The 25,509-nt window shown below is 34.9% G+C and overlaps 4 protein-coding genes across 6 annotated transcripts; 3 read left to right on the top strand and 1 right to left on the bottom strand.

The window, feature by feature from the left end:
- Positions 1–61: 61 nt before the first annotated feature.
- Positions 62–2,020, bottom strand: LOC104716262 (uncharacterized). Its single transcript, XM_010433655.3, has 2 exons — positions 645–2,020; positions 62–354 (listed from the first exon to the last, which is right to left on the bottom strand). Exon 1 carries the CDS (start codon positions 1,897–1,899, stop codon positions 646–648), a length of 1,254 nt encoding a protein of 417 aa, XP_010431957.1. The 5' UTR covers positions 1,900–2,020; the 3' UTR covers positions 62–354; position 645.
- A 4,649-nt stretch (positions 2,021–6,669) lies between these two features.
- Positions 6,670–9,047, top strand: LOC104716261 (L-ascorbate oxidase-like). The gene is made up of 4 exons (XM_010433654.2): positions 6,670–7,320; positions 7,400–7,612; positions 7,717–7,896; positions 7,981–9,047. Exons 1-4 carry the CDS (start codon positions 6,937–6,939, stop codon positions 8,935–8,937), a joined length of 1,734 nt encoding a protein of 577 aa, XP_010431956.2. The 5' UTR covers positions 6,670–6,936; the 3' UTR covers positions 8,938–9,047.
- Positions 9,048–11,879: 2,832 nt separating this feature from the next.
- LOC104716260 (uncharacterized) lies at positions 11,880–13,993 on the top strand. Its single transcript, XM_010433653.3, has one exon. The coding sequence runs from the start codon at positions 12,391–12,393 to the stop codon at positions 13,801–13,803; it is 1,413 nt and encodes a 470-aa protein (XP_010431955.1). The 5' UTR covers positions 11,880–12,390; the 3' UTR covers positions 13,804–13,993.
- Positions 13,994–16,055: 2,062 nt separating this feature from the next.
- LOC104716259 (ABC transporter D family member 1) lies at positions 16,056–25,203 on the top strand. 3 transcript variants are annotated; one of them, XM_010433651.3, is made up of 27 exons: positions 16,082–16,609; positions 17,094–17,240; positions 17,345–17,630; positions 17,855–18,079; positions 18,238–18,435; positions 18,553–19,007; positions 19,321–19,456; positions 19,535–19,613; positions 20,096–20,334; positions 20,442–20,746; positions 20,836–20,953; positions 21,038–21,196; positions 21,421–21,520; positions 21,597–21,705; positions 21,910–22,000; positions 22,199–22,323; positions 22,416–22,565; positions 22,647–22,719; positions 22,926–23,106; positions 23,238–23,396; positions 23,591–23,737; positions 23,807–24,040; positions 24,175–24,338; positions 24,418–24,470; positions 24,558–24,636; positions 24,728–24,846; positions 24,947–25,203. In XM_010433651.3, the coding sequence occupies exons 2-26, from the start codon at positions 17,179–17,181 to the stop codon at positions 24,821–24,823; spliced, it is 4,023 nt and encodes a 1,340-aa protein (XP_010431953.1). In that variant the 5' UTR covers positions 16,082–16,609; positions 17,094–17,178; the 3' UTR covers positions 24,824–24,846; positions 24,947–25,203. The 3 variants fall into 3 exon arrangements, with proteins under 3 accessions (XP_010431952.1, XP_010431953.1, XP_087324251.1); XM_087468125.1 differs by having other exon boundaries at positions 16,257–16,609; positions 17,756–18,079; XM_010433650.3 differs by having other exon boundaries at positions 16,056–16,609; positions 24,728–25,203.
- The last annotated feature ends 306 nt before the right edge of the window (positions 25,204–25,509 follow it).

The raw sequence follows: 25,509 nt of genomic DNA, 5'->3' as shown, positions 1-25,509 counted from the left end.
AATACTCAAATTAGATTGCTTTAAATACTCGATAACCCAAAACCTCTGTGCATGGTAAGAGTTGAAAGAACAAAAATTCGTCATTAGTGATTAACAGCAAGTATTACAGAAATCGTTGTAAAAAGATGAATATGACAAAATCGAATGCAGGAAAGTTACCAAATCTTTGGGGGCAACAAACCATTAGCTAGCTTACACAACACAAAACTACAACGAATTTGAAGCCGGTAATTGCATCAGCAACAGAGTCTCCAGCTGAGGCAAAAAAACCAGCAAGAACAACATCCTTTGATTTGTTTCATCACTGAAGACAGAAACTCTTTGGCTAAATTACCTTTTTGCTTAGCTCAAAACCTGCAATTTTGAATGATAGATGATCAATTTGGATACCTCCATATATTGTTTCACGAACTAAGAAGAATACAGTATCCAAATCCAAGGAATCTTTAGTTTATTTAATCCTTTGAACATAACAGTTTAGGTGATTCACATGGATTATGAATAGGGCTAGACAAAATCATCTCTATTAACTACCTAACCAGATTGCTTCCTGATTCATACACCTTCTCCGTTAATCCAACTAATCATAACATTCAGTTCTTTGACACTTCAAAGCCTAGACAAGGGAAGAACAGAGATAATACCTCAAACTCTGGTACTAGATGAATCAAAATCATCAGGAGCAACACGTGCAATCCAATTGTTCAATGTCCGCTTGACATCAGTGTGATTAACATAAGCCAACTCATACATACTACACAAGTTAACCACCAAGCTCTCGTTCAAAGCAGCAGTTGGTACTCTCTCCAAAGCATTCTCCATCACTTTAATCGCATCCGACAGATCTCTCAAGTACATCAAACAAAGAGCCTTGTTATTGACAGCGATAGCATCCGAGTTATCTCTTTCAATGCATTCGTCATACACTTTCACAGCAGAAACATAGTCCTTTGCCACAACATAAACCAAAGCCTTATTCCTACCCACAAGATTCTTAAACTGTGTTTCATCCAATAAACCATTGCTCTTTCCTTCATTCAACATCTTCTCAACACGATCAAACGTGGCTTTAGCTCCTTCTATATCACCAAACTGCATTTGAACAGAGCCTAGCTTCGATATCAAAACAGGGTCTAACGGATCACGGTTTATCAATTCCTTGATCAAATCCAAAGATACCCCAAACTCCTTGTGACCTAAATGAAACCCTAGCAAGCAACTCATCACAAAGGTCTCTCTCTTCTTCCACAACTCCACAGAATCATCTAAATTCTGAGATTCTTTGTCTCTGATTCGATCTCTAACAAAGTCAAGCAATACGTATAACCGATCTAACCCTTCCTGACGGTTACCAAGCTTAGTCGGGATCAAAGCGTAGAGCCACCGTAGAGAGAAAGGAACCATAGATCCTTTCCGATTAGGGTAGATCTCAGGGAACGATTCGTACCTGTAATGCGTCCCGTCGAAATCGTGCAACGAATTAAGCTCATGCACTGCTTCATCGGAGAGACGGAGCTTGACGAGAGCCATAACTTGGTAAGTGAGATAAGTGAGATGCTCGTGAGGCTTTGTGAGGAGAAAGAGAGCTCTCGCTTGAGCTATCTTCTCGAGGATCGCTTGCCATGAGCCTCGGGTTGAAAGCTCGTGGAGCGAGCCGAGATCGTGGGTTAATTCGTCGAGCGAATTGAATCGTTCCGGTGGTAGATCGGCGGCGGCGGATGTGACTTCTGATGAGGCTGATTCGAATGTCGTCGCTTCGAGGGAGTCTGAGTCTATGGCGGTTTGAACGGTGCTGGGATTGGTAGTGGCGGTGGTATCAGTGGAGGAGGGATTGAACTCGGGTCGGGTTTCGGATTCGGGTGAATCCGGATCCTTCGCTGGAGATGACTCCTTGAACATTGTGGAAGAGAGAGCTTTGGAAAAAAATAAGCAAACCTGGTTTGGACCTGACTGGTTCGCGGTTGCGGGAGATTGCGGAAGCGGACGATTGCGGTTTCAAGCGTTATCAAGCGTTTTGAATGACTGGTTTTGCGGTTTAAAATTGGTGTGTTTGTGGGAGGTTTACGATAAAAATTTATTAAAATAATAGTTATTCAAAAAAAATTATATTAAAATACTTATTCCTTTATGCATTTGGCTTTTCACCAAAATTTTAATCAAGTAATTTGATAAATGACAAAACATATGCTTTAGATCTTTTCTCTTTTCTCTTAGATTGTGGATCAGTAGTTGCATTAGTAGGAATAGTCAAGTGAGATTGAGAAAAGTCACCGGTGATTTGTTTTAATATTTTTCACAAATAATCTTATTTTCTTAAATTCTGATGAAATATTATATTTATTTATATTTTTTTGAACTTATGTGCGATGTGCCATTAAATTTACATCAAGTTTTCCGGGTTATTGTTAATGAGAATATTATTTTCTTCTAATTGTTTATTTTATAATCTCTGCAATCGTATTCCTACTTCATTTTCTCCCATCCTTAATGAGTAAAATGTTTAGATAGAAAATATAACAAAAAAAAATTCATTATCCTTGATTTCTTTGAAGTTTTTTTACACAAAAAAAAAAATCCAACCGCAACCGCAAACACTTGCGGGAAGCAGCTTTTGGAATTCAGTGGTTTGGAGCGGTTAGGAGCGATTATGAGCGATTGTGAGCGATTTGTGTGATTGGTTCCAATCGCTAGCAACCGCTACCACCCACAAACGCTGCGTTTGGAGGAGGTAGCGGGAGAACCAGTCAACACCTTGGTCTATTTGTGTTTGGTCTTTACAACATTAAAAAGCTAATAATAAGATTATTTTTGGTACACCGAAAACTTGTCACAAAAATTTTAAATTTTTCAAAGTTCGATTTTATGTAATATTGTATAGTATGTTATGTTGATATGATTAGAGTTTATGTGCTAAAAGATATTGTTGCATATATAAATGATTTAAAATTAAGATAATACATTTCCATTTTGTGTGGACAATATTATTGTTTTAGTGTATAAAAGTTAAATATGACATGATCAATATTGTATAAATATTTTACTTTTATATGTCAAATAATGTTCTCATTTATTATCATATAAAAATTTCTCAAATCTTGAATTGAAATTTCGTTAGATTTTTTAGCTTGTTTTTTTTTTCTTTTGGGACAACTTTTATCTTGTTTTACATTTTAATCTTTAAGTCATAATATTTATTACTAGATTTTGTACTCGCGCACGCGCGGGATTTTAATTCAAAATATTTCTTATCAATAGAAATTGTTGAACTCAAATATAATCATTCCAATTTTCGAGTATAAATATATAACTTACTTTACTCAGTGATATAAAATATATATATATTTTTAAGATAATAGTTTTTTGTTATATCTATTTGCAATTTTACGTGGGATTTTAGTTAAATTTTTTATCAATAAGAATCATTGAATAGAAATATAATTTGAAGATTAAAAGATAAATCTATATAAATGCCGTACTTATTTTACTAATCTATATATAACATATATTGTCTAGTGTCGCAATAATATTGTTGACAATCTTCTGAATTTTTAAAAGTGTTAATTCCATATTCATATCACATGAAAACATAATTTTAAAAATTCTAACGTCAATGTCAATCGTTGACCTAATTATAGAGACCATTTAAACATATCGATATCCTACATTAAATGCGAATATACAAAGTTTCATGAACAGTTCTACTGCTATGTCGCTACAATGAAGTTGTCCAAATGCATCATCTGCCATAATAGAATTTCAGACTAAGTCAAAAATGCTTAAATGATGAAACATTTAAACCCCACAATGAATATCTATTCACTAATCCAAGCTACATATTTTTCTAAAATCTTATATGTTATTTGCAGATGTTAATTTTGTGATGCAACTCCAGCTTCGTCTTCTAAAAAAAACATAGTGTACTTTAATATATTGTTTTTGCCAATGTTTTGGGTTAAAAACATTTGATAATATATATATATATATATGTTATATTTGTTATATATGTTTTATATCATGTTATAAAATTATAGTCCAGTTGATAATATATCTTATGAGATATGCTACACAAATCACATGCCACTTTTTGTAACGGCTTGCATATCATTTTTCCAATATTTCCTGACCATTGATTTTTTTTTTTAGATAGATTATTTTTTCAAATTTCTTTTTCATAGTTTTCCCAAAAAATTGTGTGCCCCTTACAATGTATTTGTTTTAGATCAAAACTTTTAAGTTAAGTTAAGTTAAGTAATTAATCTTTTCTTTCTTATAAGTAAAATTTAATAATAAATATTTATGGTATATGTTTCTTAGAAAATAATGTTTCACTTCAATTTTATTTTCATGTTTAGATTTTTATAAATACAATTACATAACTTGTTTTTTTACTCCACTATGCATTAAAATCTTACTTACATTCTAAAACTCATTCGCCCATTTTAAATTTTGGAATATAATCATTTTTTGGTTATAATTTTAATAATAACATTATTACTAAAACAAATTTATAGTATTATTTTTACTATTTTAAAATTATCATTTAATTTACTTAATTCATTTAGATAGTTCTTATTTTATTATTTACTAAAAAATTATATTATTGTTTATATTATTTTAAAATTTAATTAATTTTAGTTAATTCGTTTTTATTTATTTTTACTATTATTAATTATAATTAATAAATATGCAATGAATGAAGATTAAAAATAGTATTTTTAATGCAAACAAAAAAAAATTGATTAGGTGGATGCTGATGTAGAGGAAGGAGAAGTGAGCAAAGTTAACTTTATATATATAGATTAAAAATAAAATCCAACTGTATACCTGTAATAAAGGCGTCAACACGAGTATTAAGAACATAATCGATTACTTTTAGTAGTAGTAATTAATTTTCATCCCTATGTAAGGTAAAACTTATGCTTAAGTATCATTTTTACGGCTGTGAAGCCTGACTTAACTAAAATAATAAGATCATCTTCAATGTATATCTCTATTTTCAACTATAAAGTAGAGTTAGTGTAAAAAATAGAGGTGAAAATAGAGTTACTCTATATGTAGAGCAATCTTATCATTTTTTTATTTTATAGTAAAATATAAAATAGGGTTGGAGCAAATGTTGCTCTATAATAGAGTTTTCATTCTAAAATATAGTAGGGTTGGAGATGTCCTAATAAACCCACCACTTTGTGCAAATTAGAAGAACGCCCAATGTGACAGTTACGATCAAGGGTGCACTGGCGTAGAACAAACTTCCAAAGACCAACGCCACACCATATCGATCCATAACGTAAGCGACTCTGAGGTAAATTCGAGCCAACAGTATATTGGAGAAGCAATCATGAACGTCCCCATTAGGTGCACGCTTTCGATCACGTCGACCTCCGGTGAATTATTATTTGACGCGTGTAGAACTGCAAGGCCAAAGTTAAGGCAGATGGTTAGGGCCAACAAACTGATGTCGTCAAATCTGTTGGGTTCTGGTGTGTTGTTCTGGTTTCTTGGTTGTATTTGAGGGAAAAGGTGGTAGTCACTTCGTCGTGGATGGATTTGTTCCTCGTCACCTTCTGCCTTACCGTTGAGTGGACGGTAACTGCTGTCAGCATTCGCGTTTGCAGCCATGAGTTGATGGATCGCTGTGTAAATGAGCAAAAAGGTTTGTATATGTTATGTGGTTTTATGGTTATATCCTAAATGTGTTTAAATAGGAGTAATATTTTATATTTCTTTTTAAAAAATATATATATATATATATATATATATATCCCCAATAAAATTGGGAAAAGTTTAAGTTTTAGGATAATACTTAATTGGTTTGATTATTTACACAAGGTGCTAAACAATCGATAGGTGTCAATATTAGTTAAGCAATTTGACATTTTCAGTTAGAAAACAAAAGTTATTATATGGATTTTATAATGCTATGATTTTGCTAAACAATTGCCATGATTTTGCTAAACAATTGCCATGATTTTGCTAAACAAATGCATCAGTCACTAGTTATGTTTTCTAACTTTGAAAAATCTTGTCTCGTCCTACTGATATGATCGGCCATGTATACAATAAACTTGTCTCGGATTTATTTGTCAATATTGACTTTTCTTCGTATAATCAAGTTGTTAAATGTTGTACCAGTTTATGACATTGATTTAAAGCTCTGACTTGGTCCAAGATATTTTTCTTTGATTCTAACAATTGACCCTCCTAGGCTATAATACTTTGACCAAAGCCCAAAGGTGAAAAGGTCTATGTGGAATCTAGTGCAATTAGTAAAGTCTTTTTGATTAACTCAAGAACGTCAGACCTATATATTACCCATAATTTACTTGGATAAGATATGAACATGTTAATTATTCAATTATCTATTGCAGGTATTCAAAATTCAATATTTTTTTTCCTTTTTTTTTTATATAACAAATGAGTGACCGACAAGTACAAAGCGTGATTTTGTCCAGCAATGAGGAAAGGCAATATTTACGTATCTTTTTATATCAATAGTTTAGGCTTTTAGTTTGACAAAAAAAAAAAAAAAAGTTTAGGCTTTTAAAGTTCAAACAATCAAAAGGTTCGAACTTCTAAATACTGTACATAAGAGAGAAAAGGATATTTCACATGAAGGTTCTGACTGAAGAATCATAATTATATAAGTTACATTGCTAATAAAAAGTCGATGTATTATTATTTAGAAATTAGCATCAAATGAAAAGTAAAACGCGTTTTCTTTCTAATTTTTCTCTAAAAAGAAAATGATTTATCTGTAAAACACATGACATACAGTGACCTATATATGATGTGTACACACATGAGAATTGCTCATACCACACAAAGAATCTCGATCTTTGTTCCATCTTTTAAAAATTATACTTGAAAAAAGTTCCACTAATATAGTAACAGTTTATTTATCTTCTCTGATTCTTGGAAACACGGTTTTAAAAAAGGATGAGACTGAAGAGATCATCGGACACAGTTCATGTCTTGAATCTTATGGTCCTCTGTTTCATTGCCCTGTTTTCTTCTTCCGTACTCGGTCAGGGAAAGATCAGGCGATTCAACTGGGAAGTTAAGTACGAGTTCAGGTCACCGGATTGTGTCCAAAAGCTAGTAATCACAATCAATGGTAAGTTTCCAGGTCCCACCATTAAGGCTCAACAAGGTGACACCATTGTTGTTGAGCTCAAGAACAGTCTCATGACTGAAAACGTCGCTGTCCATTGGCATGGAATCCGACAGATTGGGACTCCATGGTTTGACGGAGTAGAAGGTGTTACTCAGTGTCCAATTCTTCCTGGAGAAGTCTTTACTTACCAGTTCGTCGTTGATAGGGTAAAAGAACATACACTCACATTAAAGTTTCAATCTTTCTATTTATATGTGTATGTTAATTTTTGTGTTCTGTTTGTAGCCTGGTACATACATGTATCATTCACACTATGGGATGCAGAGAGAATCTGGATTAATAGGAATGATTGTAGTTTCTCCTCCTGCCACAGAGCCCGAACCGTTTACAAACGATTATGACCGGAACGTTTTGTTAACAGATTGGTATCACAAAAGCATGTTGGAGAGCGCTACCGGTTTAGCCTCCATACCCTTCAAGTGGGTCGGTGAGCCAGAGGTATATTCTTTTTTTTTTTTTTTTGATAACTCAAGAGTCAGATTCCTGATTATTTTTTATTCAGTGATTGACCAATCTTAAACTATTTTATTGATGTTTATCAGTCGCTTCTAATACAAGGAAGAGGGAGATTCAACTGCTCAAACGACCTAACCACTCCTAGAGTCTGTAACGCCTCAAACACTGATTGTTCGCGTTTTTTCCTTACCGTAATCCCTGGGAAGACTTACCGGCTTCGACTCGGTAGCTTGACGTCTCTTTCAGCCCTAAGTTTCCAAATTGAGGTACTTGCTTTAGACACAAGCAACCATTTTTTTTTTTATTCTCCTACTTTCTTTAACGGAAGATGACTGAATTTGAAACAATAGGGACATAACTTGACGGTGGTTGAAACTGATGGACACTACGTAGAACCATTCACGGTGAAGAATCTCTTTATATACTCCGGCGAAACTTATTCCGTACTTCTCAAGGCAGATCAAAACCCTAGACGAAACTATTGGATCACCTCAAGCATAGTCAGCCGTCCGGCGAACACTTCACAGGGAACCGCGGTACTCAACTACTACCCTAATCACCCACGACGGCGTCCTCCCACGCCGGAATCCTCCAATCTCCGACCGGAATGGAACGACACAGGCTCCCGCCTTGCACAAAGCCTAGCGATCAAGGCGCGTCGAGGATTCGTTGACACGCCGCCTGAGAACTCTGACAGAGTCATCGCACTTCTAAACACACAAAACGAAGTCAGCGGATTCAGACGTTGGTCGGTCAACAACGTTTCATACCACCACCCTAAGACGCCATACCTAATCGCGTTAAAGCAGAATCTCACCGACGCGTTCGACTGGCGTTTCACGCCGCCGGATAACTACGATTCTCGGAGATACGACGTATTCGCAACACCTCAAAACGCTAACGCGACGACGAGCGACGGGATCTACCGGTTGAGATTCAATTCAACCGTGGACGTGATTTTACAAAACGCGAATACAATGAACGCAAAGAACAGCGAAACGCACCCATGGCATTTACACGGTCACGATTTTTGGGTACTTGGATACGGAGAAGGGAAGTTTAATGAGTCTGAGGATCCGAAAAGGTTTAATCGGGTTGACCCGATAATGAAAAACACGGTTGCGGTTCAACCGTTTGGGTGGACGGCGTTGCGTTTCAGAGCAGATAATCCTGGCGTTTGGTCGTTTCACTGCCACATTGAGTCGCACTTTTTCATGGGAATGGGAATTGTGTTCGAGTCTGGGATTGATAGAGTTTCTTCTACTTTACCTTCTTCTATAATGGGATGTGGTCAGGCTAAACGCTGATTGTATATATTTTATCATATTCATATAGAACACATTCATTGTTTAATCATTGAAGACAAATATTTTATTTAATTTTTGAAAACAGTGTGGATATTTTGATGTAAGGGTAATTTATGTGTCGCAAATTTAGCAATGGTTTGGTCTACTACCTACGTTATATTAGAACTTGTTGTGAGATCATTATTAGACTGGGGACAGTTTGAAAGGGGTTATTAATGTGCTTTTACTAATTAACCCAATTTGTTGCTGAAAAAAAGATACTAATGGACCCAATATAAGCCCATTCCAATTTTAGGCACATGCTTATCACATGGTCATTCTCATTTACTTGAGCAATTTTTTTTTTATAAATAAAAAATATAGTATCTTTTAGCTTTCAACAAGTCATTTTACAATATAGTGTATTTACTAAATTAAGACCCGTGCTAAAGTACGGGTTGAAATTTATTTTATTTATATTGTAATTTTTATATAAAATATAATTTATGTGATTGTTTTTAAAAGTTTTTTTGGATAAAACATTATGTAATAAAATCATATGCTAAATATGATTGCTTGAAAAAGACACTTATTTTGTAAATTTTATATTGTTAATGATTCTAGATAAGTACCCTGCTATAATACTGGTTAAATTTTATTTTATACAAAATTTTATATTTTATATTTTAATATAAAATTTCAATATGTTGTATTAGGTTATATATGTGAAGTTATTTTAACAATGTATATTCTACATCATGACTTGAATGTCATTATAAGATATAATTTTGTAAATTTGAATTTAAATATTCAAATTTTGAACCGTTACTCAGTAAATTTTTTAATTTAATATATATTATTTCTAAAGAATAATATTACTAAAGTTTTAATATATTATAGATTGAACAATTTATATTTTTTAGAAAAATTCAACTTATGGTATATCCAGAAATAAAACTATCTTTTAATTATAATAAATAATATGATAATTTATTTGTTTCACAAAATAGACTCATATATAAAAATGAGAGGTGAAGTATAATGAGAATTAATAAATTAATATGTTAAGTTAGATATCAAAAGATTTTATTTGATGAATAATTTAATAAAGGAAATTAATATGGTAAATTGGATGATATGATTTTTTAGAATATTCTCTTTAAAATTTTTGGTATAACCTATTTGTAACCAATTAATCTATCATTAATGTATAACCTATTTATAACCAACTTATTAAAATTATATAGTATACAAAACAATATTGTGTAATTTTGTTTTATTATAAAGAAGATTTTTCGATAAATGATTCTATATAGTAAATTGGAAAGTAAAAAGAAAATATTTTAATTTTTAGAAAGTATAAACCAGAATAGATATATCTGCCAGTAATTTACATAGGATCCAGTGATTTAGCGGACAAAGAAATTAATGTCATGCAGAGTACCAGTTATTTAAAATGTCATGGATATATTTTTAAACTATAGAAAAGTGGTACAAAAATAAAATATATATTCGCCAGTACATCAATTATAGGTCGCATTAAATAGAATATGCCAAGAGAAAGTCAATTATTATCAAACCCTCTCAAGTCCAAAGTCCACATTCACATTCACATTTTGGGGATTTGGTTTACACAATGTATTTTATAGATCAAAGACCTTGGTCAAATACTCAAAATACATTTCCTTACACAACTATTTTAGCTTTTTCAATAAAAACTAGTTTACTCATTGATTAATTACATTTCTTTCGTAGTTTACTGTATCTCACGTAATTATTGATTCGACTTTTGAAATCTATATCAATTTCTGATAAAATTTTGACAGTTTCTATCCCACTAGCTTTATTACATGGAACACTTTTTGTGTCATGACTTTCACTATTTTACTAAACTCATAAGTCAAAAAAGTGGTGGAGTCAAAAATTCGTTGATCGTTGACTTGGGAACAAAATGGGCGAGTTAATGTTTTTTAAGTACACAAACAAATTAAACAGCGATTCACTACAGATATTTAATTGTTTTCTTGAAAGCTTGAAAGCGTGTTTTCATATCATGAAATTTGGGGTTTTAGTATAATGCGATTTTGATTGTATTTATGTTAATAGTTAGTACTCGTATCATTCTATATGTCTTGACTCAAGATCCCTCGGTTAAATGGTGAATTTGCTATATACTGTATATAACTCCATTACTTCCACCACAAATCAATAGATCTCATTCTTCCACACATTCGTCAAATTTCGAGTTTTTTTTAAATCAACCTTGTAATCAATATGTGCCATGTGAATCTGCACACTCTATTTATTGTTTAATCGTTAAGCACATAAATTATACATATTATATTAAACAATGAAAGAGTCTATGTAGACTATAATTTACAAACGATTAGTCAAATTATTAACGAACTTGCAAATAGTTGGTTAATAACAAAATTTTAATTATTAAATTACACTATGATATAATTTATTTATTTTGGCTAAGCACAAGAGCCAAAATAAAATGGAAGCGCGTTTGAAAAAGTGTCGTTTTTTGTTCCTCCATGTGTCTGTGAGTGATCTCTCAACTTTCTCACTTTTGCATTAATTTCTCATCCTTTTATTTCTTTATTTTCTTTTCACGTTTCTATTTATTTAGTTATTTATTTTTTCATTGGGGGGTTCAGATTTGTATTTATAAATTTATAAGTAGTTTAAATTATTATAAGTAGGTTTACAAATAACTAAATCATAACTAAAAATTTTGTTTGATAAAGTCCCACTCCAATCGTAATCAATTTGGACTGGATACGTATATAATTTAATATGATAGCTAAATTTATTTTTTCGTAAGTGGAAAAATAGTCTCTTGACAGTGGAATCATCACCCATTAAACCAAATCAGATAGTTTAGGTTGTGGGAGTAGTTATGATTAAATTCCTTTTGTGTTTATATAAAAAGTGTATAAATATTTTGGTTATACATATACAAAAAAAAAGTCTCTTGTAAATTTATTTATAAGAGAGCGACTATTCTAATTTGAGATCTCGCAAATGATTGCTCTTGTTTTTACTCATGTACAATAAAAATTAATTATTATTTTTTACTTATTACCAAATATGAACAAACACATATATACAAAAAAGAAAATAATGAAGAATCATTTAGGAACTAGACAAGTAGCAGAGAGAATCTGCAACATGACGGTGAGGTTAAACAGTAATGTACATTGATATTATCAAAGGGCACTGAATTAGTGAATTCTCTGGTCTCCGTCTTCTCTCTTATTCACACACACCCAAACACTCGTATATAAACACATATGCACACTGTCACTAATGCCTCTCTCTCTCTCTCAATCTCTTTCCTCTCTCCTCTCTCCTCTCTCCTCTCTCCTCTCTTTCTATTTTCCTATATATTGACAAGCTTGCGATCTCTCTTCGCAAGATCTGTCTGAAACAGTGAGGGGGTTCCTAGGTTTCCAGAGGAAAGTAAAAATGTCTTTACTCAAGTACTTGTGTTTTAGAAAGGTACTCTTGTTTCTCTATTTCTTTCTCTTCCTCTTCTCTTCTTCTTCTTTCTTTGCCTCATCAGAAACCTCTGTTCACGATGAGCTACAACAAACACGACCCTTAGATCCTCATTTTCGAGTGAGGAGATTGTTGGTGAAAGATCTGGATTCAGGTGGTGACGATGATGAAACTAATCTTCCTCCTCCTCCTAAGAAGAAGAAGCTTACTGGCTCTGTTTCATCATCATCATCAACAACATCTGGTACTAAGAAGAATCAAACCAAGCTTATTAAACCCATCTCATCTTCTTCTTCCACCAAGCTAATCAAACCCATCTCTTCTTCTTCCACCAAGAACCAAACCAAACCCGCCAAGACCTCCTCCATGGGTACGTCTCAAAAACTCAACTCCACCAAATCTTCTTCCAACACAACCAAGGCTGGCTCCGAGCTCAAGAAGCTCAATTCCGGAACAAAACCCACAAATTCCACAAAACCCGTTACTAATTCTATCAAGAAATCAGCAGATCTGTCCAAATCAAGCTCATCCAAAAACAAAACCACCACAAAACCCCCAAGTTCCAAGCTTTCTTCACCTACTTCAGAGAAGAAATCACCATCCTCAAAAAAACCAGTGACCAAATCGAAACCAATCGAGAAAGAAATCAAACCATTCTGGCTCGACGACGAGGAAGACGAAGATTTCGTCAGCGAATTCAGAGATCTACCTACTAAATTCCAAAGATCCTTGATCCCAGACCTAGAACGTTTCTCAACCACATCCAAGAACTACATCAACAAAGCCAACAAAGAGATCACCCGAAACTTCAAACCCTACTTCGGCAACAAATACGCACCAACCATAGCTTCCGTAGTCTCCTTCGTCTTCATCCTCGTACCTCTACTCCTAGTCTCTCTCATTTTCAACAGATTCAAAGCCTACTTCTCACTCCAGAAGATCCTAATCTTCATCCAAATCTACCTATCGATCTACTTCTCAATCCTATGCATCTCATCGCTCGTCACTGGAATCGAACCGCTCAAGTTCCTCTACGCAACGTCGAGCTCCACCTACGTTTGCTTGCAGATCCTGCAAACCCTAGGCTACGTCTTCTACCTCCTGCTTCTTCTCATGTACCTCGTTCTCGTCTTCTCCACGGACTGTGGTTTGGGCCTCAAAGTGTTGGGCCTGGCTCAGACCTTCGTGGGCTTTGCAGTGGGTTTGCATTATTACGTGGCTGTGTTTCATAGGGTGGTGCTTCGTCAGCCTCCGAGGACGAACTGGAAGATCCACGGTGTTTATGCCACGTGTTTTCTTATGATTTGTCTGTTATCTAGTGCAGAGAGGAGGAAGAAAGAGTACTTGGAAGAAGGCGGTGACGAAGGGAAGAAAAACTGAAATTTTCTTATATTTTTAATTTTTCTCCTCTTTTTTTGTATCTTTATATTTTAAATTCCGGCAAATTTTAGCTGAGAAAATGCAATAGAAAGACAATTACTGGTGGATGGTTGGAAACTTTATATATATATATAAAACTTCAATTGTATTTATAATAAGATATGGAATAAAATTTCATAATCTCATTAAATTTGTTTTTTCTTATCCTTCTTACACCTCTGTTTTTAAAATAGTGTCATTGATAACCTGAAATTTTAACCTTAATTCTGAACTTTATAATGATATAATTTAACCTTAAAATTTTGTGAAATACTCCACTAAAATATAGTATGAAACTGATTATATAAAGTTACAAACACAATCTGTAAATATGTTCCGGACGGCGAGAAGAATTAAATGTTTTGTATGAATAACCGGAAAAAAAAAATTAAATGTTTCTTGTAAACATCAGAAGTCAAAATTAAATAAGGTGGGTCTCCACGGAATCGTAGAGTCGACGACTTTCGTGAAAAGGGGTACTCTGGTAATTTCCTAGAGTTACCGACGGAGCCTGGGTGCTGTTTTATGACTTGTGTCGGTGGACGTGTGGTGAGAGAAAAGGGACTTTTGTGTCTAATCGTGTTGTTTCCTGGGCCACTCATTTCTCAAGCCCATCACCTCGCCTCGTTTTGTCCCGGAATGGTGTGTTTCAACTTCATGACGTGTAATAGTGTTCCAGCTTTGAATCTATTTATTTTCCTAAGTTTACGTGTTTTTTCTTCTTCTTTTGATGAAGTAACATACACAACAACCAAGATAAAAAAAAAATACATTTTGTACAAAATGTAATAGTGTAGGTCCATAGGATTCGACACCTCTATCCACATTCTTGCTTTTACTTGGACATCAGCCTACTTGTTCACCAATTAGCGTCACTCATAGATAGAATCTGCACTTGTACATAACAAAACGTTTTGATCATCATGTAGGATGGTGGTGATTCACCAAATTAACCAGTTAACAGACCCGTGAGATTAAAAAAAAAAATAGAAGGGCCCACAACATTTATGGATTGGGTTTTCATAACAATTTAAGGCCCATCTTGTTTTGGTTTGTAAATCAATCTCATCCGTTCACATTTGTGTATGTTTTTGCCCAAAAAAGAAGATGCAAGGTGGTGCTGATGTAAACATTTATCTGAAAAAACAAATAAGGAAGGAAGACATCACACATTGATTTGTGTGCTTCAATCATGCGGTGTACAATTTGCAACTTTTACCCACTTCCCACAAAATTCATTTCTTGTTTTCTTATCATAAAATCTGTCTTCAAATTAATCAAACAAACTTTATTACAACCATTTTATTTCACAAATTTGATAATTCGTGCAAATTTCAGATGTCCTTCTATATTTATTATCAATGAATTTCAATTTTTTGTTTCCAAACATGAAATAAGGAATCAGGATTTTCTTCTTAATATGTTTAATCATATACTATGTAAGTTTTAACACCCAAATCAACAATTTCCCTAATTAGAAAGGACAAACTTACCAATGTAAAGGATAGCCGTGTAGGTCCCTAGGATTCGACAGCTCTATCCACATTCGTTAGTCCTTTTGAATCTGATAATCAAATTATAGTTTGGAGGTGTTATCGGATTCTAATATATATTTTTTTTGAAAAGTTTAACAAAATTACTAAAAATAAATAAGTGAAAGATTTTTTTTTTTTTTTTTGCTAAATCTGTAAATATTTATTTCTTAGAGGATATACAAAGAGTAACATCTACCACAAAAGTAACCTTGACAAAAACAAATAAAACAAGGCTACAATAGAGTTAGAAAGAAGAATTGGGTGAGTTAACAGATCCAGTGCTACAATAGAGTGAAAGATTTTTAAGAATTGCTAGAGAGTATTCTATAGTTTTGTATGTTAGTTTTCTAAAATCTCGCAAATAATCCAAACAATTTTATTTTTGTGATACTTTTCATGATTTTATTTTGTAAAAAAGTATGTAAAATCATGAACCACTGACTTTATAAAAGTCTGAATCTAATAATCCAAATTTGTTAAAATTTTAAATGATTTTTTACAAATCACAAACTAATAACACTAAACTTTAGCAGAATTTAACAAAATTTTGATCTAATAACAACATATTTTACATAATATTTAAAGTTTTTAAAATTCTATTAACATCTTAAATTAATACCCCATTTATACTTTAGATTTTGTCTAAGTACATATTTGCTTAGAATAAAAGTTTTAAATGAGAATGAAAAATTGTGTGGCTGGATAGAACTAGAAGAATTAAAAGTTTGTTTTAGTCTTTTCGTAACGAAAATCAAATAGTATTTCTATATAAAAAAAAATCAGAAAACAAAAACAAAAAAATTGGCACGAGTAAAATCAGCTTCGCACGTGTAAAATCAGCGTCATCATCTTCTCCTCTTCCCAAGTTTCGGCTCTCTCGCTCTATCATTTTCTTTCTCTATCTATCTCTCGATTTGGGGGAAGTAGTTCCGTTACGGTGGACACTAGTAGTACGTCTCGTCGCCGTTGGTTAACGGAGTCGGAATTAATCAACTCTCTCTCTCTCTCTCTCTCTCTCTCTCTTTCGGGGTGTTGAGATTCACATGGTGGTGTTGATTTTGAGCTAGTGGGTGGCTGTTGTTGTTACGCTTTCCGATTTTTTTTCCAGTTTTTCTTCTTTTTGTTCTTAGGTTGAATTTTTCAAAGTTACGAAGGAGAGAGATCGATTTAGCTTCTATTTCTTTATATACTCCGTGGAGATATTCGAATTTGGTTGAATCTCTCATGCTGAGGTAAATAAATTAGTCTTCAGCTTTTTGTTTTAATTTGTATATATAATCATTGATCTCGATCGTTACTTGTGTTCTTCAGCTTATTTGAAATTATCTGAGGATGAAGAATCTTTTGTTTTGTTTTGTGGTTCGATAGAAATATCTGGGAATGATTCGCGAATCCAGTTTTTTTTTTTTTTTTTTTTTTTTTTTTTTTTTTTTTTTTATGTAATCACTACTCAGGATCGACTTTGCTGGGTTCTTAAACAATTCAGTTACCACTATACATGATTCATCTTCATTATTTTTCTTCTTCTTGATCCTAATTTTGGTTATACTGTTCTAACGTGTGAGAATCAATTCAGTTACAACTTCAACTTTTCTCTTTTTTTTTTTTTTTTTTCCTTTTCTTCCCTGCAATATTATCTTTTTTCTTTGCTTTAGATTTGTAAAAAATTTGTTATGTTTTGGTTTCATAACCTTTGGAGTTTGGTATCCTTTTCAGGTGTTTTGTACACTTGATATCAAGAAGAACACACTTTTGGTTCTGATCATCGTTGTTGGTTGGATAAAAAAACTCACTTCCAGCCATGCCTTCACTCCAACTATTGCAGTTAACTGAGCGCGGTCGGGGTCTTGTAGCGTCAAGACGGTAATGGTTTTCTCTGCTCTTTAACTTCTTCTTCTTCTTCTTCTTCGTCTGCATATCATTTCATTTGTTTCTTCTCTTGTCCTGTGTTGTCGAAAATTCTGTAGGAAATCTATACTGCTTGCGGCTGGGATTGTTGCTGCTGGTGGAGCTGCTGTTTACCTGAAATCAAGGGTCAGCTCTCGAAAGCCTGATTCTTCGCGTCATTGCAATGGTCAGAGTGATGATGATGAGGCTTTGGAAAAACTGACTGGAAATGATAAAAATGCAAAGATAACCACGAAAAACAAGAAAGGGGGAGGATTAAAATCTCTTCAGGTTCTGACTGCTATTCTTCTGTCTCAGATGGGAAAAATGGGTGCCAGGGATCTTTTGGCACTAGTTGCCACTGTGGTATGCATTTCCTTTTAATACGCATTGTTAATTTTACGCTTTTGTTTTATGTTTTTTCCCCAAGTGAAGTCATATAGAATTTTGTGTCTGGTGGATGAATAAAATTGTTTGATCTCGTGCTGTAGATATATATCCATGGGAACGCCCCAACTGCGAACGGTTGCTTCTTTGTTATAGAAATCTAGCTCCTCATTTTCTAAAATCTGTTACTTTACATATTGAAGGTTTTCAGAACTGCTTTAAGCAATAGATTAGCGAAAGTACAAGGTTTCCTTTTCCGTGCTGCTTTCTTAAGGCGTGCGCCACTGTTTCTACGTCTTATCTCCGAGAATATTATGTTGTGTTTCATGCTATCGACGATGCACTCTACTTCAAAGTACATTACTGGGGCCTTGAGTTTGCGATTCAGAAAAATATTGACGAAGCTAATTCATTCACATTATTTTGAGGTAGCCACTGTCTTCTGTTCTGAATTGTGGCAAATCAATTATTTACCATTTCTATATGCGAGTATTTTTGTGACTAGTGTGCATATTGAGTATACTTCACACTTCTGGCTGGGTAACACATTAACTATCCTTTATTATTATTATTATTATTATTTCAGAATATGGTGTATTACAAAATATCACATGTGGATGGTCGGATTACGCACCCGGAGCAACGGATTGCCAGCGATGTACCAAGATTCTCCTCAGAGTTGAGCGAACTTATACAGGATGATTTGACGGCGGTTACTGATGGAATTGTGTATGCATGGCGCCTGTGTTCATATGCTAGTCCAAAATACATCTTCTGGATATTGGTGAGTCTTGTTTAATCTTCTATGTTTGCAAGATTGAGCTTATGCTGGGCCGTTTATACTTGCTTTGCCTTGTGTCCGTTGACAGTACAATTCTTTCTATCTGCTATTATTTTGTAGGCCTATGTACTGGGTGCCGGGACGGCAATAAGGAACTTTTCTCCTTCTTTTGGGAAATTGATGTCCAAAGAACAGCAGTTGGAAGGGGAGTACCGGCAACTTCATTCACGATTAAGGACTCATTCGGAAAGCATAGCATTCTATGGTGGGGAAACCAGGGAAGAATCGCATATACAACAAAAGTTCAAGAATCTTGTTAGCCATATGAGTCACGTGCTTCATGATCACTGGTGGTTTGGCATGATCCAAGATTTCCTGCTGAAGTATCTTGGTGCTACAGTTGCAGTTATTCTGATTATCGAACCATTCTTCTCTGGGCATCTAAGACCTGACGACTCGACCCTAGGAAGAGCTGAGATGCTAAGCAATATAAGATATCACACCAGTGTCATTATATCTCTCTTTCAGGCGCTAGGAACACTTTCTATAAGCTCCAGGCGGCTCAACCGACTCAGGTAATGCTTTATGTTGAATCTCACGCCAGACACTTAAAGGGTAGACATTGTGTAGTTGTACTCTGAAAATTTGTAGACGTATGCTTTCTAAGAAGAATTTACCATAAGCATGAGAATACAGTTCAGTTGGTGGTCCCTGAAGAAAAATGGCACTGGATGATTCTGATTCAAGAAACATTCTTTCTGGGCTTATAATTTTGCACTATTTTTGAAATCATATGTGGGAGAGATATGACTAATTAGACTAAATTTTACACCTATCAGTCATGGTGGCTATACTTTCTAATCATTGAAATGTTGTTGTTTCCTACAGTGGTTACGCTGACCGAATCCATGAGTTGATGGCTGTCTCGAGAGAACTCAGTGGTGATGAGAAATCCACTTTTCAAAGAAATAGAAGCAGAAATTACCTAAGTGAAGCTAACTATGTTGAGTTTTCCGGTGTCAAGGTAGTTGGAACACAGATTTGTGTTACTGTAAATTTTTTCCATAATGTTGTGTTCTTAAAGTTACTAAACACACTTCAGGTTGTTACTCCAACGGGAAATGTTTTGGTGGAGGATCTCACCCTTCGAGTTGAGCAAGGGTCTAATCTTCTGATTACAGGTAACTCATAGTATGAGTGTATGACTATCAATTTCCCTTTCGATTACTTTTTCTTTAACAGTAACAATGACTATCTTTCGCGCTTTCTTCATCATCTAGAAATATCTCAGCCACTGAAGCAAAAATGATAGATAGAGTAGCATATCTGCTGCTATTTTTTTTCTCTGATCCTTGAAATGAGTATATTTGCTATTCTGAACGAAGTAATATTTGTATTCTGGAATGGATAGCAATATCACCCTTGTCAAAAGTAGATTTGATATGCCTAGTTATAGACGAGTCGTTCATATCCTGTTCAACGACTAGGGTGTTAGTGGAATGGTGGCAACAACATCATCTTCTGTGATTCATTTACTGGACTATTTTTAGGTTCCTGGTCTTCATTTTTTTGTTATTTAATTAATGCAATAACATGCTGATTTGCAATGTTGATTTCCATTTGCCTGATATTATAATTATCTGTTCAACCATATGTATCCTAGGTCCTAATGGAAGTGGCAAGAGTTCCCTTTTCCGAGTATTAGGAGGTCTATGGCCCCTGGTGTCTGGGCACATTGTGAAGCCAGGAGTTGGTTCTGATCTTAACAAGGAGATTTTCTATGTGCCGCAACGACCCTATATGGCAGTAGGAACACTTCGTGACCAGTTAATATATCCTCTTACTTCTGATCAAGAGACTGAACCACTCACTGAGACTGGAATGGTGGAGCTATTGAAAAATGTTGGTATCCTAGTTTCTTTATTCTATAGTAGGATGGTTTGGGTGGTTTGAGTTTGCTTTTGTCAAATTTGTATGTTATGCTTATTATTGTGGACTTTTGCTTGTAGGTTGATCTAGAATATTTATTGGATCGCTACCAACCCGAAAAAGAGGTTAACTGGGGTGATGAGCTATCTCTTGGAGAGCAACAGAGATTGGGGATGGCCAGATTATTCTACCACAAACCCAAATTTGCAATTCTTGATGAATGCACAAGTGCTGTGACAACTGATATGGAAGAACGCTTTGCCGCTAAGGTTCGAGCTATGGGAACTTCTTGCATAACAATCTCCCATCGTCCAGCCCTTGTTGCATTTCATGATGTTGTTTTGTCACTAGACGGCGAAGGGGGATGGAGTGTTCACTACAAGAGGTTGGGATTGTTTCTTAACCATTTTTTTGAGGATTATCAAAGTTTTTTTTGCATTTGTATTTACTTACTAAAAATGACTAAACCTTCAGGGATGACTCTGCCCTTCTGACGGATGCTGAAATTGATTCAGATTCAGCGAAAATTTCAGATACAGATCGGCAAAATGATGCTATGGTTGTTCAACGAGCGTTTGCTGCAGCTAGAAAGGTCTCAGAAGCTTGTGTATATATTTTGGTTTATTTTAGTTTTCGTTGAGGTGATTATATAACCTTTTTACTTGGTGTTATGTAGGAATCTGCTACCACTAATTCAAAGGGTCAGTCGTACCTGACACAGTTAATTACAAAGTCACCTGTTGTTGATAAAAGTGTAATGCTGCCTCGTTTTCCTCAACCTCAAACATTCCAAAGGGCTTTACCATCAAGAGTAGCTGCAATGTTAAACGTATTGGTGAGCTTCGGTTACTATTAGAGTGAATTCTTGTGAACCTTGAAAACAATAAACAGGCTTTATCTTTCATTCTCCCTTGCATTTCAGTGCATTTCTTTAGCTTCCTTGGATGGCCAACCTTTCATTCTGCAATTTCCACTTGGCTAACTTATTTATCCCGTATTAATGCTAATATTGGTATTATACTTCTCAAATTAGCTGACCATGTCACTGTTACATTTCAGATACCCACTATATTTGACAAACAAGGAGCACAACTGCTCGCTGTTGCTTGCCTTGTCGTCTCAAGAACACTGATCTCTGACCGAATAGCCTCTTTGAATGGTAACATACTCCGTGTTTACCTGGTCAGTTTTATTAATAGGGCCCCGTTTCTAACAACCAACCATGATTTTTGCAGGGACCACTGTGAAGTATGTCTTGGAGCAAGATAAGACAGCCTTTGTTCGTTTGATTGGTTTGAGTGTTCTCCAAAGTGGTGCATCTTCTATCATTGCTCCTTCATTAAGGTAATCCTTATTTTTTTATGCATATTTAAATGTTCAAAGTCCACCAGCTATTATCCCCTCGTCACGACTTACTAAATTGCTCGATGAATGTGTTTGCTATAAAGAAAGCAAGTTATGAAATTTATTGACGTTAAAATATTAGTTATATTTATAAAACCCTTCGCTGATACGGTTTCACCTAACTCTTTTTGGTACATTCTTCAGGCATCTAACGCAAAGGCTAGCGTTAGGGTGGAGGATTCGTTTGACTCAACATCTGCTACGGAATTACTTAAGAAACAATGCGTTTTACAAGGTCAAATTCAAATCTATAAGGCTCAAAGATATTATGCAACTATGCCCTATTCATGCATTGTGGATAAACTTGTGTTATTCAGTGCAACTTGACCTAAATTTCTATGCTTCGCAGTGGCTGTTTATTTGTTCTTTTCTTACAAGTTGATGTCGCAAAGTTAGAGACAGTAAATATCTCATTTTGTATATATATATTCAGGTTTTCCACATGTCAGGCAATAGTATTGATGCGGACCAGAGACTCACTCGTGACCTGGAAAAGCTAACCAGTGACTTGTCTGGACTTCTTACTGGAATGGTAAAGCCTTCAGTTGACATTCTCTGGTACGTACACTTTGTTGGACTGTTTTTCTAATAGTTGTTTCAAGGTTCTTGGTTTGAATTATAATTATGCAAAAAAAAAAAAAAAATTGAAGGTTCACCTGGAGGATGAAGCTATTGACTGGTCAGAGGGGAGTTGCCATACTTTACACATATATGTTACTTGGTTTGGGTTTTCTGAGACGTGTTGCTCCCGATTTCGGTGATCTAGCTGGTGAAGAACAGCAGCTTGAGGGGAAGTTTAGGTAGGTTTTTTGTGCTTCGTCCAATTTGCAGATGATTGTGTTATAGAAACTATCAGGACCAACTTGTTCCTGTTTATGTAGGTTTATGCACGAAAGGCTGAACACTCATGCTGAATCTATTGCATTCTTTGGAGGTGGAGCTCGAGAAAAAGCTGTAAGTGTCTTAACTTCCCTAGCTATAGCTGTTGGATTTTGGGATAGTTATTTGTGAAGCAGGGTTACAAGAAGTGAACTTGGAAATGTTTTATCAAGTTATGTAATGATGGCTTTTTCATGTCAAATGCGGCTTCACTTGTGGGCTTGGAGCTTTAACATGTCTTATAGGTGAATGTGCGCTTATTTTTCTTTTTCATGGAGCAGATGGTGGACACAAAATTCAGGGCCCTGCTGGACCACTCTCTAATGCTCTTGAGGAAGAAATGGGTGTATGGCATACTTGATGATTTTGTTACAAAGCAACTTCCCAATAATGTGACTTGGGGATTGAGTTTATTGTATGCCCTAGAACACAAGGGAGACAGAGCTCTTGTCTCCACTCAAGGTGAGATCTCACCACTTTTTTCTCTCTCAACAGTACTTGTCTAATTAATCTCTTCATTGAGAAACGTGAGCCAATGAAGTATGTACATGTTATCTCTGTAACGCTTTCTTGCATGGTTCTTTTGATACCAGGTGAATTGGCACATGCATTGCGGTATTTAGCTTCTGTTGTCTCCCAAAGCTTTATGGCTTTTGGCGATATTCTTGAACTAAACAAGAAGTTCCTTGAGCTCTCTGGTGGTATTAACAGAATTTTTGAGCTTGATGAGTTTTTGGATGCTTCTCAGTCAGGTACTACGGCATATATATAGGTTTACACTTTGGCAAGCTGCTACAAAATCTTGGTGCTTTATGTACATATACATAGTCAAGATTTTATGAACTTTTTCCTGCTGGATGTGTTCACATATTCTTAGGAGTGATTAGGCTTATAGACAATGTCTGAACTTGAGTTAATCATGTTCATTTTGTCCTACTATTTTCAGGCGTTCCCTCAGAAAATCACACAAGTCGTTTGGAATCTCAAGATCTACTTTCCTTTTCGGAGGTGGATATCATTACCCCTGCTCAGAAATTGATGGCTAGCAAGTTGTCATGCGAAATAGTTTCAGGGAAAAGCCTGCTTGTCACAGGTTGGTGAATTAATCTCCGTCATTGAAGTTACTGCATTAGCCCAGAGCTAATACTAGCAAAAATTTCAGGTCCAAATGGTAGTGGAAAGACTTCTATATTTAGAGTCCTTAGAGATATCTGGCCCACTGTATGCGGAAGACTTGCCAAGCCATCATTGGATATCAAAGAACTTGGGTCAGGGAATGGCATGTTTTTTGTCCCGCAGCGACCTTATACATGTTTAGGGACACTGAGAGATCAAATTATATATCCTCTATCTAAAGAAGAAGCAGAGAAAAGGGCAGCAAAGTTATACACCAATGGTAAGTCCAAAAATACATTTACTTGAAAAGGTTATTTTGATTTTCAAATCGAATGATCTATATCTGTTACCTGAAGTGGAAGTTGTTTGATCTTCCTATCTCTAATATGTGCGGAATATTGGTGTAACTAACAGGAGAAAGCTCAACTGAAGCTGGAAGCGTTCTGGATGCTCATTTGAAAACCATTTTGGAGAATGTTCGGTTAGTTTATCTTTTGGAAAGAGATGTAGGTGGTTGGGATGCTACTACCAATTGGGAAGACATATTATCTCTTGGAGAGCAACAGAGACTAGGCATGGTAAGTCACTTTGTAAAGCAACAACAGACACATTCTTTTGTTTTTTACGTGAATAATCTTGAGTTGTTTCGTATTGTAGGCACGTTTATTCTTTCACAGACCGAAGTTTGGAGTCCTTGATGAATGCACCAAGTAAATGATCAGTCTTCTCCTGCAATTACCCCGTACTTTTTACCATCATCTTCCCTTCTCTTTATATATCTGCTCTTTATTTTGCAGCGCGACAAGTGTTGATGTTGAGGAACAGCTCTATAGGGTTGCAAGAGATATGGGAGTCACTTTCATAACCTCGTCACAAGTAAGTTTTTGTTTTTGTTTTGCCGTACACGATATATCCCATGAAACCGTATCAATCTTACTAAATTCATCTCTGTCCACACAAACCTCAGCGGCCCGCTCTAATCCCGTTCCACTCCTTGGAATTGAGGTTAATTGATGGAGAAGGAAACTGGGAGCTCCGTTCGATCGAACAAACAACAGAGTAAACGCAACAAAACATCTAAGAAAGGTCTATATAGTTAAAAAAGAAAAAAGAAGAAGTAATAAAGTTAAAGTCATTAGACAATGCAAGCAAGCAATCTTTACCACAAGCTATATATGGTATGCAGTTTCTGGATTCTTCTTCCTTGATGGTAAGGAGGGAGTGGGAGAGAATGCGTCAATGCTACTGCTTTTGATAGATCTGAAGGATTGATTTTATTTTAGAGATTATATAAATGTAGGTGATTGAATTGGTGGAGCATTTTGAGTTCTCCTATGGAGTATGGTGTTATAGCTTTGACGAAACAAAGAATATATGTAGTGATAACTCAAATAATGTACAGTTCCTTTCATAATCCTTTGTTGGGATTTACATTTTACTAAATCATTTAGGTTTCTTTAATTATCTTTCAATGAAATAGAAATCGAAGTGATTGAATCTTTTGCTTGGATATTTTGTTGGCAAGATGTGTTTTCTTTAGTTTATTTCAATCAGAGCACAGTGAAAAGGAAACAACATACGAGTAAGTCGGTCATAAGGTCAAATAAAGGAAACTTGAGTCATAAGGTCAAATAAAAGAAAGACATAACAGAGATGTGTAAAAAAAAAGGAAACTTTGATCCCAAGACACGCGGACATAAGATGAGTCTATAAATATAGGTCTCGCCCTTACTCTTTCTCTCTATCTGA

The sequence above is a fragment of the Camelina sativa genome, chromosome 10, assembly GCF_030686135.1.
Source record: "Camelina sativa cultivar CO46 ecotype springtype chromosome 10, ASM3068613v1".
NCBI classification, from domain to species: Eukaryota; Viridiplantae; Streptophyta; class Magnoliopsida; order Brassicales; family Brassicaceae; genus Camelina; species Camelina sativa.
This window is presented reverse-complemented; position numbering and strand designations above follow the sequence as displayed.

Excerpts from the sequence above, each read along its gene's own strand:
- LOC104716260 (XM_010433653.3), top strand. The coding sequence starts at position 12,391 with ATGTCTTTACTCAAGTACTTGTGTTTTAGAAAGGTACTCTTGTTTCTC.
- LOC104716261 (XM_010433654.2), top strand. The coding sequence starts at position 6,937 with ATGAGACTGAAGAGATCATCGGACACAGTTCATGTCTTGAATCTTATG. Across the intron at positions 7,321-7,399 it reads ACCAGTTCGTCGTTGATAGG|CCTGGTACATACATGTATCA; the intron begins GTAAAAGAACAT and ends TTCTGTTTGTAG. Across the intron at positions 7,897-7,980 it reads CCCTAAGTTTCCAAATTGAG|GGACATAACTTGACGGTGGT; the intron begins GTACTTGCTTTA and ends TTGAAACAATAG.
- LOC104716262 (XM_010433655.3), bottom strand. The coding sequence starts at position 1,899 with ATGTTCAAGGAGTCATCTCCAGCGAAGGATCCGGATTCACCCGAATCC.
- LOC104716259 (XM_010433650.3), top strand. The coding sequence starts at position 17,179 with ATGCCTTCACTCCAACTATTGCAGTTAACTGAGCGCGGTCGGGGTCTT. Across the intron at positions 19,457-19,534 it reads TTGAGTTTTCCGGTGTCAAG|GTTGTTACTCCAACGGGAAA; the intron begins GTAGTTGGAACA and ends AACACACTTCAG. Across the intron at positions 22,720-22,925 it reads GTGGAGCTCGAGAAAAAGCT|ATGGTGGACACAAAATTCAG; the intron begins GTAAGTGTCTTA and ends TTCATGGAGCAG.